Source organism: Lepidochelys olivacea (assembly GCF_965140295.1).
Source record: "Lepidochelys olivacea isolate rLepOli2 genome assembly, chromosome: 9".
Taxonomy (NCBI): Eukaryota; Metazoa; Chordata; order Testudines; family Cheloniidae; genus Lepidochelys; species Lepidochelys olivacea.
Window position 1 is genome coordinate 38148009 of NC_140419.1, and position 15423 is coordinate 38163431.

The window sequence follows — 15423 nt, forward strand, 5'->3', positions numbered from 1 at the left end:
ACATGAATAAGACTGTAGGTGAATTGAATTTGCAAGTAGCTGCAGGCTTAACAAATATTAATTCAGCTCCAAGGACAATTGAGGCCATGGTGGTTGGTGGGATTTTGTAGGGTGCTGCAGGATTTTGTGGGTTTTCTATAGAACATCGAAGATGATGTGCTGGGCCCTGCAGTGCATTTCCATGAGCATGCTGCACCCTGTTGCTATCGCTGCTGCATGTGCTGAAAGTTAAAAAGGCTGCAATTACGCTAGCGCTGGGAAGAAAAGTGATTTGAAGAGAGTGGACCAGGCGCAAAGGGAGACAGCTTCAGAGCTGTTGGCAGATGTGTGATTTATTTTCAACTGGAGATCGTTTTTAGAAATTGAAGAATAGCAAATGTCGCAAACAGTGGAGGCTCGGCAGGGTAGGCATTGTCTTGAGTCAGATACAGAATGATCTTTACCTACTGTGGTAAATTGTTCATTTGTGTATTCACTTTCAGATGTCACCAGTTTCCTCTGGCCATAAATAAGGATCACATTTGTGGAAACGTCTGTAACAAAGGCTAGGATCAGAATACAAACTGATCTGTGGTTGGCAAACCACGAGACTGCTGGGCCAAACTGAGGATCGTTATTGTCACTGAATTTTGTTTGCACAACCATTTGGGCTCTGAACTCTTCAATGTCAGCTCTAGCCAGTTTTAAGAGGAATTTTTAAAAAGTTGCTGTTTCCTGTTTTAATCCCCCATGTCTTCATGACTTCACAGGATGTTAGTTTAGCATTGAAATCATTTAGACTTTGAAATAGCGCCAACAGAAAGGAAAAATCCCTCGCAATTATCTCACCTTCCTGACCATTTCTGTTAAGGCAGCCATCTTGATTTTTTAAGCACTTGCTCCATCTGGGGAGTTTGTAACCGACACAATGGTGGTTTATTAAAAATGAATAATTCAGTTGTTTTCAGCACTACACATAAAACCAAAATCAACACAGCTAAAAGCGTGCATGAATTAAAATTGTGTGGCACCTGTGATCTAATCTGTTACTGACACCCTAAAGCAAGATTTAAATTCTAAGTTTGTATGTTTCAAGGCTTGAAGACGCCTCACATTTCCATCCCTCATTCTGTTTTTAACTGAATTAACTGAAGATTGCTCTTGTTTTTACAAAACTATGCAGTGTGCAGAATGAGGGTGTCTCCCTTATCTAGTCTTTGTGTGTTTTATAGTTTGCTAACTACAGGTTTCAAATGAAGAAGAGTGGACTTAGTTCAATTCCAGAGAAATATAGGGGAATAAAAAGAGGGGTGTGACTGAGTCCAAGAGAATTGGGCATACCAGATGCTAACTAGCGGCACTGCTTTCTCTGAAATCACAGACTCCCCTTTCATCCCTTGAGGTGGTCCGTCAGGAAGAGAGATTAGGCACACTGGCAAGGCAGTGTGGCAAAGCTTGCCGTGCTGGTATCCGTGCTGTAACTATTCGTGGAAGAACCGAGGGATCCCTCTTCTAATGTTGTCACACTGGCACCTTGCACAAAGCATTACATTACCTTTTTTAAACTTGTGAGTATGAAGCTTGATTCAGTGTGGAGCATTTCTCAGCTGTTTACAAACGCTTGCGATGGAGATCATGCCATGTGCAAAAAGATCATCTAACCTTTGCACTCAAGACAGTGGCCTCACTTAGGCAGGAAAGCTAATAAAATTTAAATCTTTAGATTGTTCAGTTTAAATGTAAATACTCAAACGTGAACTTGCTGGAGGAACTTGGATGGCTTTAAAACTCCTTTCCACCCTCAGACTGTAAAGCAGGGAGCTGAAGCTTTATGTTGCTCTTTGATGTTTGCAGGCACCATACGCTCAAAAGTGCATATTTAAAATCAAGCCTTCAGTTGCTGTTGAAGCCTGTGACCTGCCTGTATCACTGTCAGGGTAAAAATGCTTATCATTTTATTATCTTCCTCCCTCTGAGGTTCTTGGCATTTTTTATGTTGTATGATTGATTCAAGAAGTACAAATGGTTCAGCCTAACTCCTTTTGAGGTAGCCATAGCACATTGGAAGCCAGGGTGACACCACCTGACCAAATCTGTTTACACAAGTAAGAAAAGCTGCGTTAGCAGAATGATCAACATATTATATTTTTGTCCAAAGGGTACCTCTGTGTGGGAGAGTTTCAAAAGCTGACAAGTGAACAGTGCAAAAGGCTTGTATTTATCTGGATTTCTAGGCAGGCTCTTAAACAGTTCTGTCTATAAAATCTAATATTCTTAATTCTGAGAGTAAATGGCAAAGAAAATTATTCACCAGGTATAGATTATCTGGACATCTACGTTCCAAGTAAATAAAAGACAGCTGTATGGGAAATGCAGAAAATGTGTCTCATTAAGGAATTTCACCATGAAGTGTGGTGCCCTAGAAATAAAATCGTTCATTTGTGCCATAGTGGATTAAACGTTCATGATTACTGCTGAAATAGCTAAGTGCTCAGATGTCATGGTGGTAAAGGCAGAATAAGGACTGAAGAAAAGAGAAAAATTCCATATTGACACACATGAGATCTGAGACATTAGGCATGGAGCCAGAGCTATCCCTTCTAATAAGGGACAAGTGGTCACTCTGGTATTTAAAGACTATTGTTAGCATATCTTACATAGTTTTACTGATCCCTGATGCACTATATCCATCAGAAGTGGTTTAAAAGCTGCATACAAGAAACTATTTATGGAGCACAACAACAGGAAGTTTTATTGGTCCTACAAAACCCAGAAACAATGCTTCACATTCTTGAGGGCCATCTACTGGAACCTTGCCCAGTAACTATTTACATATATATGCATCTATACCATAGAGCAGTGGTTCTCAAAGCCAGTCTGCCGCTTGTTCAGGGAAAGCCCCTGGCAAGCCGGACTGGTTTGTTTACCTCCCGTGTCCGTAGGTTCGGCTGATCGTGGCTCCCACTGGCCGCGGTTCACCGCTCCAGGCCAATGGGGGCTGCGGGAAGGGCAGCCAGCACGTCCCTTGGCCCACGCTGCTTCCCACAGCCCCCGTTTGCCTGGAGCGGCAAACTGTGGCCAGTGGGAGCCGCGATCAGCTAAACCTGTGGACGCGGCAGGTAAACAAACCGGTCCGGCCCACCAGGGGCTTTCCCTGAACAAGCAGCAGACCGGCTTTGAGAAGCACTGTTTTATACCAACAAGTAGAACTGTTGGCTTGTGGAGAATAGAGTTCGGTGCATCTTCTAACATGACAGAGTAATGTGTGCTCTCCACATGCCCCTAGCCAGAGTTCAGCCCATGGGATGCTACTTTAATATGATGCTTTCATGCTGTCCCTCAGAACAGGTTTTAAACCTGGAATCAATGTTAAGGGATGTCCCAGCTATCTCCGATTATCATGGCTGCCTGTCCCACATTCTGCTATTCTCTTTATCCACTGTAATCTATTAAAGCGACATTGTTGCCCTGTTTAAGCTGCCGAATTTGTTTCTCTTTTATGTTGAGGCAAATTCTAATCTCAGTTACAGGTAGAAGTAACTCCACTGCGGCCAGTGGCTCAGTACCTGCCCAGGTTAGGGAGCTGGCAGCTAATTCCAAATTTACAAGCTGCTTATGACTGTAGAATTTCTTTAAAGCAATTTGCAGTGCTAAATCCATCCACCCCTTTTGTGTTAATAGACATTTAGGAATGTTTCTTTGCCTATTCCCCCCTCCCCACCCAGCAATTGTAATGTTCAGACAGATTTTTTTCGAACTGAAAGACTTGTTTTCCTGTTTATTTTAAACTGGCATTCATACATACAGGAAAAATACACACAGTATCCTGCCATGTTTCTGTTGGCAAGTATTAAGTTATCCTTGTCAGAACATGCCAACAGGATTTCTTAGCAAGCTAGCAGAAAGAAAACAAGCGGTGCTCAGACTAAACAGACCCCATGCTTGGGTGTAATGCAGGATTCTTCTTAAACAGTGCTCCCCTAAATGATGCTCAGCAGATTCTGTGTTTGTTTGGTTTATAGCTGTTCTGTGGGAATGCGTAGTAGTGATTACAGATTCAAGTCTTTGGAGTTAATCCAGATATACTCTATTGTAACTGAGATCAGAGTTTGGCCCTCAGAGATTAATAGCCAGGTTCTCTAATTTTTGTTGTCCCCAGTGGATGCAAAGCCAGTGTAGCTGCCTCCTGCACCACCCCTCTGCCACTGAAGCTTCTGATATAAGCTACAGGCAGGCACTAGTAGTATGTCTAGACAGCAAATAAATAAATAAAATAAAAAATGAATGTGTCAGGGAGTCTCCAGGCTTGGACCAACTAACTCGGGCTTGTTCTTTGGGCCTAAATATATCAGAGTAGACATTCCTGCTTGCGCTGGAGCCCAGACTCCCAAGACCCTCTTCCCTCACCAGGTTTTAGAGCCTGGGCTCCAGTCCACAGGCGGAGTTACATAGTCCCGTGGTGCCTATGCTCCAGGAATATTCAGAGTCCAGGGGCCAAGCTCCACCTATGTACAGGGCTGGGTCTCTCCCCCGGCCCTGTGTGCCCCCCCTGCATGCCTCCCCCGGAGCATCTCCCACCCCTGAAGGCAGCCCAGAGCCTGCACCCAAACTCCCTCCCAGAGCCCGCTCCCCACACCCTCTCATGTACCCCAACCCCTTGCCCCGACCAGAGCTCACACCCCTCCCACATCCAAACTCCCTCCCAGAGCCTGCACCCCTCCTGCACCCAAACTTCCTCCCAGAGCCCGCACCCCTCCTGCACCCAAACTCCCTCCCAGAGCCTTAGGTAGGTGTGTGTGTGTCAGGAGGTGTGGGGGGAAGGAGGGGAGAGGGAGGATTTGGACCCATTCTGGGCACCACCAAAAATTATACAAATCTGCCACCTTCCTCCAGCCCGAATGTATACCTGGCTCTTTTTTAGTCCTGTAGTTGACCTGGGCTCTTAGATTTGTTGCTGGAGGTCTTTTTTTTTCCCCCCAGTGTAGATGTACTCAGTGTGTTTTGACAATCACCAGCTAACAGACAGCCCCTGAGGCTCCATAACCAGCTCCATGTCATTTAGAGCAGTCCCAGTGCTGCTCTAATCTATGGCAAGACTGGAATCTCACTCAGGGATCCACAACAGGTTATTTGTGGTTCTTCTCTCAGCAGATGTGGTGTGCCTCTGAGAATGTAGGCCAGGACAGAGGTGACACGTGGGGGGGGGGGGGGGGTGCACAGGGTCACATGCCCCCCCCACCTCAGATTTCTGCCAGGGTTTATATGTCGTGGCCTGAACCCCACTGCATACCACCAGAACCTTTAAATTGTGCCCTTCCCCCCACTATCAACAGTCTCTTCCAGGACAGGATGGTAAGAGGCATTGCACTCCAGTGATGGAAATTAGAGCAGCCTTAGGGCCATACTGACCATCAGCATTGATTGGGGGCAGAGGAGTCAGGAAGCTGCTGAAAAGTCATGTCGGCTACCCCATCAGGTAAACTCAGCAGAGCTCCATCACACCTAAGCATCTGCTTGTGGATTTTAAAGCCTGTGAGATGTATTTGAAAACTGAAAAATCCCTGGTTAGTGTGGCAGAGGTTATATAATGGCTTCAGGAATCAACCATCATATTTGGCATTTTGCAAATTTCAAACTGAGATTCCTTTCAAAAGGGACTTTTTTGTCAGTGACCCAAGCTTTGCTGTAAGCTTTTAACTTGATGGGAGTGAGAGCCAGCTTTTGAGGTTCTGCAGCACTCCCAAAGCAGGTGAGTGCTCTTACTAGAAGGAAAGAAAATTGAAAGGAAAATTTTAGCTTTCTTGTTTACATTTAAAAAAAACCCCAACCCTTATATTTCTATCCCTTTTCCTTCTGAAGGAAAATATAATTGATGTGAACCAATCACTTGACCCGAGAGCTTGTCACTCCTTTATCTTAAAGATCACAGGTTATTCACAGTGAGTGGCTTTTGGAGTCTGGAAAAAATACAACCATATGTCCCTTGGTTTTGGGGACTATCTCACGTATAGGTGGCAGTACCACCCAGCCTATTGCTTATGGCACTAGAGCCACTGTAACCGGCTACTAGTCAGCTAACTCTGAGTCAGTTCTTTTACTGAGCAGCTTGCATGTCCTCTGGCCACAAGGAGGTTCCGGGAAGCCGAATAGCATGAGAAGCAGCCTGGTCTCGGCGAAGGATTGAGAGCAAGAGACTAATCCCAGTTTTCATGCTGATTTGGGTCACATAAACCCAAAATTTTCAAACTTGGGTGCCTAATGTTAGCCATCTAATTCCAGAGATGTAGATTTAGATGCGTCACTTTAATCTTCATGTTTGAAAATGCTTATCTTAAGCGCTCTGTGCCTCAGTTTCCAAAGGGAGGAGAGTAGCAGACCAATCATCTTTCTTAGAAGACAACAACAGCTAGCAGGAGATTGCAGAGGAAGGAGGATTGTGTGAAGACAGAGGATTATAGAGTGTTTTGTGAGGCCTTCTGTGGCTCAGATAAGCAACCACAAAAACAAGGAGTCCAGTGGCACCTTAAAGATTAACAGATTTATTTGGGCATAAGCTTTTGTGGGTAAAAAGCCAACTTCTTCATATGCATGGAGTGAAAATTACAGGTGCAGGAATTATTATACTGACACATGAAGAGAAGGTAGTTACCTTACAAGTGGAGAACCAGTGCTGACAGGGCCAATTCAATCAGGGTGGATGTAGTCCACTCCCAATAATTGAGGAAGAGGTGTCAATTCCAGGGGAGGGAAAGTTGCTTTTGTAGTGAGCCAGCCACTCCCAGTCCCTATTCAAGGCCAAATCAATGGTTTTAAATCTGCAAATGAATTTTAGTTCTGCAGTTTCTCTTTGAAGTCTGTTTCTGAAGTTTTTTTGTTCAAGTATAGCTACTTTTAAATCTGTTATAGAATGTCCAGGGAGATTGAAGTGTTCTCCTGCTGGCTTTTGTATGTTACCATTCCTGATGTCCGATTTGTGTCCATTTATTCTTTTATGTAGGGACTGTCCAGTTTACCCAATGTACATGGCAGAGGGGCATTGCTGTCACATGATGGCATATATCACATTAGTAGATGTGCAGGTGACTGAGTCCCTGATGGTGTGGCTGGTGTGGTTGGGATCTCGGATGGTGTTGCTAGAGTAGATATGGGGACAGAGTAGGCAATGCGGTTTGTTACAGGGATTGGTTCCTGGGTTAGAGGTTCTGTTGTGTGGTGTGTAGTTGCTGGTGAGTATTTGCTTCAGGTTGGGGGGCTGTCTGTAAGCGAGGACTGGCCTGCCTCCCAAGGTAAGCAACCAAACTTATTTCACTAGTTCTTCTGTCACTAGTTCATTTGTTACTGTTACACAGGAAGTGGGTTCATATGGGGAGGGTACTGTTTTCTGATCATTAAGATGCATGTTAAAAATAACCTAAAATTTACCAGGCTGGATGCACTGTTCCCAGATCCCCAGCATGGAGAATGGCCCTGGAAAAAAATGTTAATAGTCATGGGGAGGGAGGGGTATGTAATGTAGTTGTGTGTCAGTCCCAGGATATTAGAGAGACAAGGTGGGTGAGGTAACATCTGTTATTGGACCAACTTCTGTTAGTGAGAGACACAAGCCACACACACAGAGCAGGGGTGGTTATTGAGAGTTCTAGCCCAATTTTTCAAAAGTTCACACACATCTAGCTTGCAATTAGGATTCAGATGTGCACAACTGGGCTCACGTGCATTGGGTGTTTCACACAGGCATGTTGTCACACATATATTCGAAAACTTGGCCTTACATAGTTCCCATTGATGGTTTTCTGTGGTAGTTACCTGAGAAGAGAATTTGAAGAGATGCCTTTTAAATTCAGTCTCGTTCATGTAAAAATACAGGGCTAAATTCTGACTCCTTTCACGTCAGCGAGACATCTCGCAAATGCAGGTTCTATCCAACATGAGTAAGTTACAAGAATCTGGCACAGATCATTTTTGCTTTTAGAAACCTTTTAAAAACATGCATGCACCCTTTCTCTTCAAACATCCTATTCATGCTGTGAGGTTACTTAATATAGTTTTGAAAATCAGATTTAAAAGAACATTACAAGGTGTAGATTCAAAGAAAAATCCTTGTGCATATCAGGTTTCTTGTATTAGCTTTTCATTTCAATAAATAGAAGATCTTATTTTATGTCTCCTTTGCTTTCTGAAGATTTTTTTTCTGCTTTAATCCCTCATATGTATAATACATTAAAGTCATTAATAATGAAGTAGGCTTTTAGCATCTACCCTGGAAGGTAAAACCCTTAATCACAGTAACATCATGAGTGCATTCAAGCATTTAATTTTGATGTCTGACAGCATTTTAAAGCACATAGCCATTGATAAGAACAAATAAGTGTTGTTATGTTTAATTGAGGGGGAAGCATGAAAAACCCTAAACTTCAAGTAATTAAATTTAAATATGTCATTTGAATTTAGCTGAGGTAATGTATAAACTGAGGTATATTTTTCAATCAGTGAAAGACCTCTTGAGTAAGCATGATACATTTAAATTCAAATCCTGGGGAGTAGAAAGTAAACCCTGCTGTGGTTAAGAAGGTAACTTGACTAAAACACTGAGCATTGTGTGCCTTTGACATCCAAGTACTCAGGTTTCAAGTACTTTCATAAAGGGCTGTTTTCACTCCTGGCTGCTTACAGGCCAGAGACCTCTCATTGCAACTGTTTATTTCCTGTTGTTGTCCCCCTCCTGATACTAATATGAACTGGTAATGAAACACTGTCATGCTGCCTCTGCCCTCCTTTCAATTGCCCCAAAACTGTTATAATTCAGGGCTTGTTGGCCCTAGGAAATGGCTTTATGGCACTTGGGTGAAATTTTTGTAGTGCATCTGCTCTCTCTCCCCGTTTGTAGGCCACAAACACAGAACTGTAGTAATAAAACTATTAGTAGGTGTTTAATGGCAGGTTATTGAGGCAGTAGATAAAAGAACATTGCTGTATTCACATCAGTATGGGGGTGGAGTTTTTAAAGGAGACAAATTGCTGAGCTTTGAACTTAAAAAAGTTATACTTAGCCATTTTGTCAAAGGGAATCTCCTTTTATTTCACACCAAAGTATCTCCAGTCAGTCCTCACTGTGAAATATACTGGTTTGGTAGAATTTCTACACAGTATGTAACATTTTAGTATGTATGTGTCTGCCTGCAGACATGTATATTAGATGTGGGGAGTTGTAACTTGGTATTATTTTGGCAACAATGTTTCACTTCTATACCACTTGATGTATTTCTCTCTGTTGAGCACCTCCAATGATAACAGATTTCACGAGGCATACTTTTTTAGAAATTGAGGTCCATAATAGCTGTGCTGCTTGGATGTCTGGAGGAGAGTAACATTCCAGTTACATAGTTTGTGATCAACCAATTGCTTGTCCAGATATTGAATTAAAAAATAAAAGACACTTTTTTTTCATTAGAGAGACAAGGTGGGTGAGGTAATATAGTTTATTGGAACAACTTTGATTGGTGAGAAGCTTTCGAGCTTACATAGAGCTCCTCTTCAGATCTGGAAAATGTACCCAGAGTGTCTCAGCTAAATACAAGGTGGAATAGATTGTTTAGTATAAGTAGTTAACACATATTTTAAGGGACCATTCAAGGTGAAGTAGCTCATTAACATCTCTCCAGTAATGGGGGTGCGGGGGGGCGGAGGGGGTGGAGAGTATTGCTAATGTGCTGTGTGTGTGTGCGTGCAGAAAATGAACCTGATTTCCATTTTATTAGCTAAGCAGTGATGTTACTGCAAAGCAAAGCAAGGAGAATGTGCCCTTGGTTTAGAAGCCATTGGGTTATCAAGCAGGAGAGTTGCATTACCAATCCCAGTCATGTCACATATATAACTTGATGGAACACACCTGAAACCTCCCTGTTGGTTTATGTTTATAGTCTCCTCCTGTCATCCAGTATCTGTCTGTGCACGTGAGATACAGAGACAGACAGACCGAGAGAAAGGGTCTGGAGGCATTTCTAACAGAGATGCCAAGCTGTCAAATAATAAATCAGGAAGAGACTCCCTGATGGCTTCACTTCAGCAGGAAGACTCCCTTTTGTGACTATGTGTGTGGTGTCTGCTGGTTATTTTCACTCCCATCAGACCCGTCTGATACGGTCAAGTAGGTTTGAAGCTTTCACGTTCAATTTTCCCTTCATTTATTGTGACTATTTTATTTCTCCGTCTTTCTCTGTAGTTTTCAGGAATACACATTACATCCTCCTTTCTCTTTTGACTACTTTCATGGATCTTCATCTCAGAGTTAAAAAAAATAAAAATCTGTATTTTTCTAGGGTTTCAGGGACAAAAGAGGAAATACATTCAATTTAGGAAGACCTCTAATCTCTGGTTATACAGAATGGCTTTGTTAGATAAGATTAAAAATTTCATGAATGTCCCTCTTCATCCCTGGAGACCCCACCATTTGTATCAGCTATTGTCAGTAGTGGCAGGGCTTGATAATAGCTGGCTAGAGACATGGCCACACAGCAACACAACAAGAACCAGGCAACCTGTTTCATAAATCTTCAGCAAACCCATTCCCCCAGCAGAGCTGTGAATCTGTTACTGTCATAGTCCTAGGGAAAATGCTTTGTCCTCCAACCAGTCAAAAAGTGAACTTCAGCACTATCAAGGGCCCAATTTGGAGTGCACATTGAGAAATATTCCATTGTCTTTTTAATTGTAACCCTTATTAAACATGGATGTAAATTTGAGTTGAATTTTGTTGGATACATGACTAATTTTCCAAAATCATGTTTCCTTTCTGCCCTGTCAGTGGAATTGGAAGTGTATGGTACTGTGAACCAACTGTAACTAGCTATCATTTTTATATAGGGACAGTTACCATTGGAGTCTTATTCACAGTACACCAGATTCTGATGTCTTCTTCATGGTGGGTAGCACCTGGCTCCCCAAGTAGTCCCATTAAAGTCAGAATCTGACCATCTGGAGTAAGCCCATTGACTTCAGTTGGACTACTCACAGGCTATGGTACTTCACAGCATGAGTTAGGGTGGCAGAAAAACTGGCCCATATACTTGAGATGCAAGAATCCCAGTGTTTATGGGAGAAGCTGAATTTGTAAACAGTGGGCTCTCACTGAAACAAAAGTCCCTCAACTTCAGAGGGACGAGGATTGAGCCAAAGGTCGATATCCCATTTCTTGTAATGTTAATAGCTAGTGAAATGACACCAGTTAATAGTGGAAGGTGAATAGGTGGAATTGCTGTGGAGCCAGAACTAACAATTCCAAGGCCTCATGCGGCATGTTTAGTAAAGGTCAGAAATGAGCCAACATCTCCTAGTATGTTAGCCTCTTACAGGGCTTTGGCTGCAGGCATGGTGTAACATCACAGTACTTGGATCACCATGCTGTTACTTCGGAGACTCCCGCTCTAGTATGGACCAGAATCCAAGAATGGGCTTGTTAGAGAATCTTTCGGTAAGAATAAAAGCTCACTGTGCTGTAGGTAATAGCAGCAAAAATAGCAGCTTTATGCGCAAACACAAGTCTTCTCTTCAAGAGACGTTTTAATTCCCGGCAGTGCTATAGATTCACAAAGCCCATTGAGTAGGAAAGCTACAATTAAAAATACATGATCCTCATTTAAAAATAAAATATTGCTAATATACAGTTTTTCTTTTTTCTTGTCAGCTCCGTCTCCAATTGCTTTGATACAGGCTAAAGAAATAACAAGGCACAGTGTTGCATTGGCCTGGCTGGAACCTGACAGGCCGAATGGAGTCATCTTGGAATATGAAGTCAAATATTATGAGAAGGTATTACTCAAAATGATCAGATGAGGTTTGTTTCCATTACAGCCATTCCCAGATAGGATCTCATTATTGGGACCAAATAGGTTTGATTTCAGAATCATATCCAATTAGGGATTTCATACACTTGAACAGTTACACTGAATAATGAGAATAATATACTGCACTCTCCTCTAACAGTGTATTTGGGTTTTTTTCTTTTCTTCTCCCTTAGAACCAGGTTTTTACAGAGAACATATTTATAATGAGAATCAATATAGCTGAGAAGTAGTAATACATTAGTCTTACGTCAGAGACAGAAGTGTAATAATGAAGCATGTAACACAGTAATAATAATAAGATCTGTTTAAGTCAATGGCTTCTGCTTAGAGTGATGGTGTGGGTTTGATGGCTTTTAATAGAAAATAAGGAAAAGAAAATTACATTCTTTAGTCTTTCCAAGTTATAGGGAGACATTATTTCTACAAAATAATTTGTCTCTCCTCAAGTACAGAACTATGAAAAGAGCTATTTGCTTTCACGGTTGCCTGGAAAATGAACAGTTACCTTTTCTTTCTCTCTCTCTCTTTTTTCTTTTTTTAAAGGTAATTGCTTATTTGCCTCCCTAATAAAGCCAGAAAGGGCAGCTGATTTTCACTGAAACTAGATTACAACATTTTCTGACACATTTTCCAGCCTGAAATAGACTTTAAGACATGGGCTTTCTGGCAGACATTTCCCAAGGGTTTCTTGGATATGTAGCTCCTGGCTGGAAGAGAGGAAAAAGAAAGAGTGAACGAGCATAAAATGTTATTTGTTCATCAGCAGGATCATGATTGAAGACCTGGCTACTTTCCAGAGAATTTTATCGTTCGATTTCTGAAAGAGACATTAGACCTACCATCATTAGACATACCATCCCCATCATCCTTTCTGGCCATCCCCAAGACCCCCTTTTAAAACCCAGTACTAGTAAGGGTAACAACAAAAACCTTTCTAGGGATCTTTTGAAAAGTCCATTGCTATTAGTCATAGCCTCAGCACAGATTTGGCAGCAAACTGGGGATCCAGGGTTCACTGTGCCTGGAGACATTTTTGTGTGCCTCAGCCCTGTGCTCTGTTGCTCCTAGGACCAAAATGAGCGCAGCTATCGCATTGTGAAGACAGCCTCCAGGAACACAGATATCAAAGGCCTGAACCCTTTGACTTCATACGTGTTTCATGTGCGAGCCAGGACAGCAGCGGGATATGGGGACTTCAGTGGGCCATTTGAGTTCACGACTAACACAGGTAACAACATGTGCATCATTGGCAGAGGGCTGACAATAGATACATTCCTTCCCCCATTTCTTTCTTTCTTTCTTTCTTTCTTTCTTTCTTGACTCTATGCATATACTGAATATGACTGAGCTGCTTATTGGGAGTTTGACTTCATTTATTCACTTGAATGTGGCATCCGTATTGTGACTCCTGCGTGGCACTATGATTTGTAAAAATGGCTGTTGACTGCCATTTCCTCTGTTGTTTTCTGATCCGGCCTTAGTAAATGTGACGTTGCACAGTTATTTGGATGTGCTGCATACTGGATGCAAGATGCTTACAAATCTTAATGAAGAAACCTGAATGTGGTAGGCTAGAAGTACACACTATAAATGTTCTGAAGTTTTTTCTCTCATTGATTCATGGAGATTTATATTTTCAACTCCCTTTAATGATAATATGAATTATTTGCATAAATTTCCAGTGTGTCTCATCTAGAGAAGGATAAACCCCAGTTACTCTCCTTTTTTAATGTACTCTCCTTTTTTTATGTGAATCAGTGAGGTGTGTTGTGTGTGTCTCCTTACTTCTGTGTTTTCTCTTAAACAATTTTGCAAAGGGTGGCATTTGTAGATTGTGCTATCTGTGATTAGGTTCTCATTTGTTTAAGTCAAGGTAACATGTAATAGTCCACAAAAATGTGAATGGAGTGTTTGCTTCCTAAGACACCGGAAGGAAGAGGATATGACCGAACCTGTTTCTTTAATTTCCATTATGCAGGTCTGTTTAAATCACTTCAGGTCACGTCATTCTGTGTTAACTTCCCTCAGGCATGGCATGAGAAAACTTAAAATAGTCAATCCACCAGGCAAAGGGAAGACATTTTAAAACAACTTGCTCTGTTTGTGTCAGTGAGGAATGAGCATCTGGTCCATTAAAAAAAAATAAAGTAAACTGGGAAGCAATTCAGTGGGCAATAAAATAGGCATTATACCCTCTGACTGAGAATGGAGGGGCGAAGGAGAGGAAGTCCTTGTTCTCAGCGAGTTGAAGTTTCCCAAACCATTATCAAGCATAATGTCTTTAACTAATTAGGACCCTCCTGGAAAATTATGTTGAATGAATACATAATGAAGGCCTGAGACTGGCTTTGAGTAATACCCTGAACTGCCTCTGCAAATCAGAACACAGCACCAAGTGTTGCCGTGACAATTTTGTACTGTAGGTGGCTGTGCCTGAGGTGTGTGACACTAACTGATGTCTTCTCTATCTCTAGTTCCTTCCCCCATTATTGGTGATGGTACCAATCCCACAGTGCTTCTTGTCTCAGTGGCTGGCAGTGTTGTTCTCGTGGTCATTCTCATTGCTGCTTTTGTCATCAGCAGGAGGTAAGAACTTAAACCTCTCTCTCTGCCTCTCTCTTTCATAAGGGAGCTTTTTGTCTCATCCAAACAAAGCTGAATTCTTTGATTAGCATCATAAACAGTGCATTTGCATTACAAGCCCTCTCCCATGTAGCTTTGATCTTCTCAGCATAAGTACCACAGCAGTATGTAATGTAATGGTAATAGTTCCAGCACTATTTGCCCTTCAAATGCAAAGCTGATTTCTGTAACTGGGATTGAGAAGCAAGCCAACTGGATATTGTAATTTGATGTTGAGTTTAATGAGTCTGAGTACAGGGGATCTTCTTGGGTTGGCTTGTTACGTGTAGGGGAAGGAAAGCAGTACTGCAGTGAAGTAACGTGCATGGAGAACGTGAAACGGTCTTGCTTGGGTGTTTTTGGTTTTTGATTTTAATATCCCCAGTTGTCTGTACATGTCTGCATCAGCCATTGGGGTAGTTCTTCCATTGTGGGGAAGAAAGGCTCTAAAGAGAAGCCATAGGCACTCAATACTTTGTATACAGTAACACACCAGACTGGATCCATGGCTTCCATTTTCAGGCAGAACCATAATCTCCCATCAAGCACATGCTGCTGCTCCCAAAACAAGGTTTACCCCTCAGAAAAATCATTACAACATCTCATATCTGAGAGGAGAGAATACAAGTCGGCCCACTCTCTATATAGGGTCTGATCACATTAGCTATAAATGGGCACAGCTTCCTTCTGATTTACTCTTTCACTTCAAATCATCTTAAAAAGAGCAGTTAAATCAGTGTGATTATAATATCTGGTAAGTAGTCATGCATTGTAATGGCTTTCTGTGGGTGTTCAGCTCAACGCATCCATGCTGGCAGGAAAAAAGAGAAAAAGAATATATGAAAATGTAATGCAGAGAGACAGGTTTATTAAAAGCCATTGCAACAGAAAATAGCATCACCAGGGCTTGATGACTTAATCTCCTCTCTGCTTTTATTGATCACTTTATTATTTAAGGCCAGATTGATAGCGGGATACA

General features: G+C 42.0%; 1 protein-coding gene across 2 annotated transcripts in view; it reads left to right on the forward strand.

The window, feature by feature from the left end:
- EPHA4 (EPH receptor A4) overlaps positions 1-15423 on the forward strand; it is a 123776-nt gene that overhangs the window by 81569 nt on the left and 26784 nt on the right. For both annotated transcript variants that reach the window (XR_014712904.1, XM_084638466.1), the window contains exons 6-8: positions 11663-11787; positions 12891-13050; positions 14297-14408. Coding sequence is in view for 1 of the 2 variants with exons in the window: in XM_084638466.1 (XP_084494592.1) it covers positions 11663-11787; positions 12891-13050; positions 14297-14408 (397 nt within the window). In the remaining variant the exon portion in view is untranslated. The remainder of the gene's footprint in view (positions 1-11662; positions 11788-12890; positions 13051-14296; positions 14409-15423) is intronic.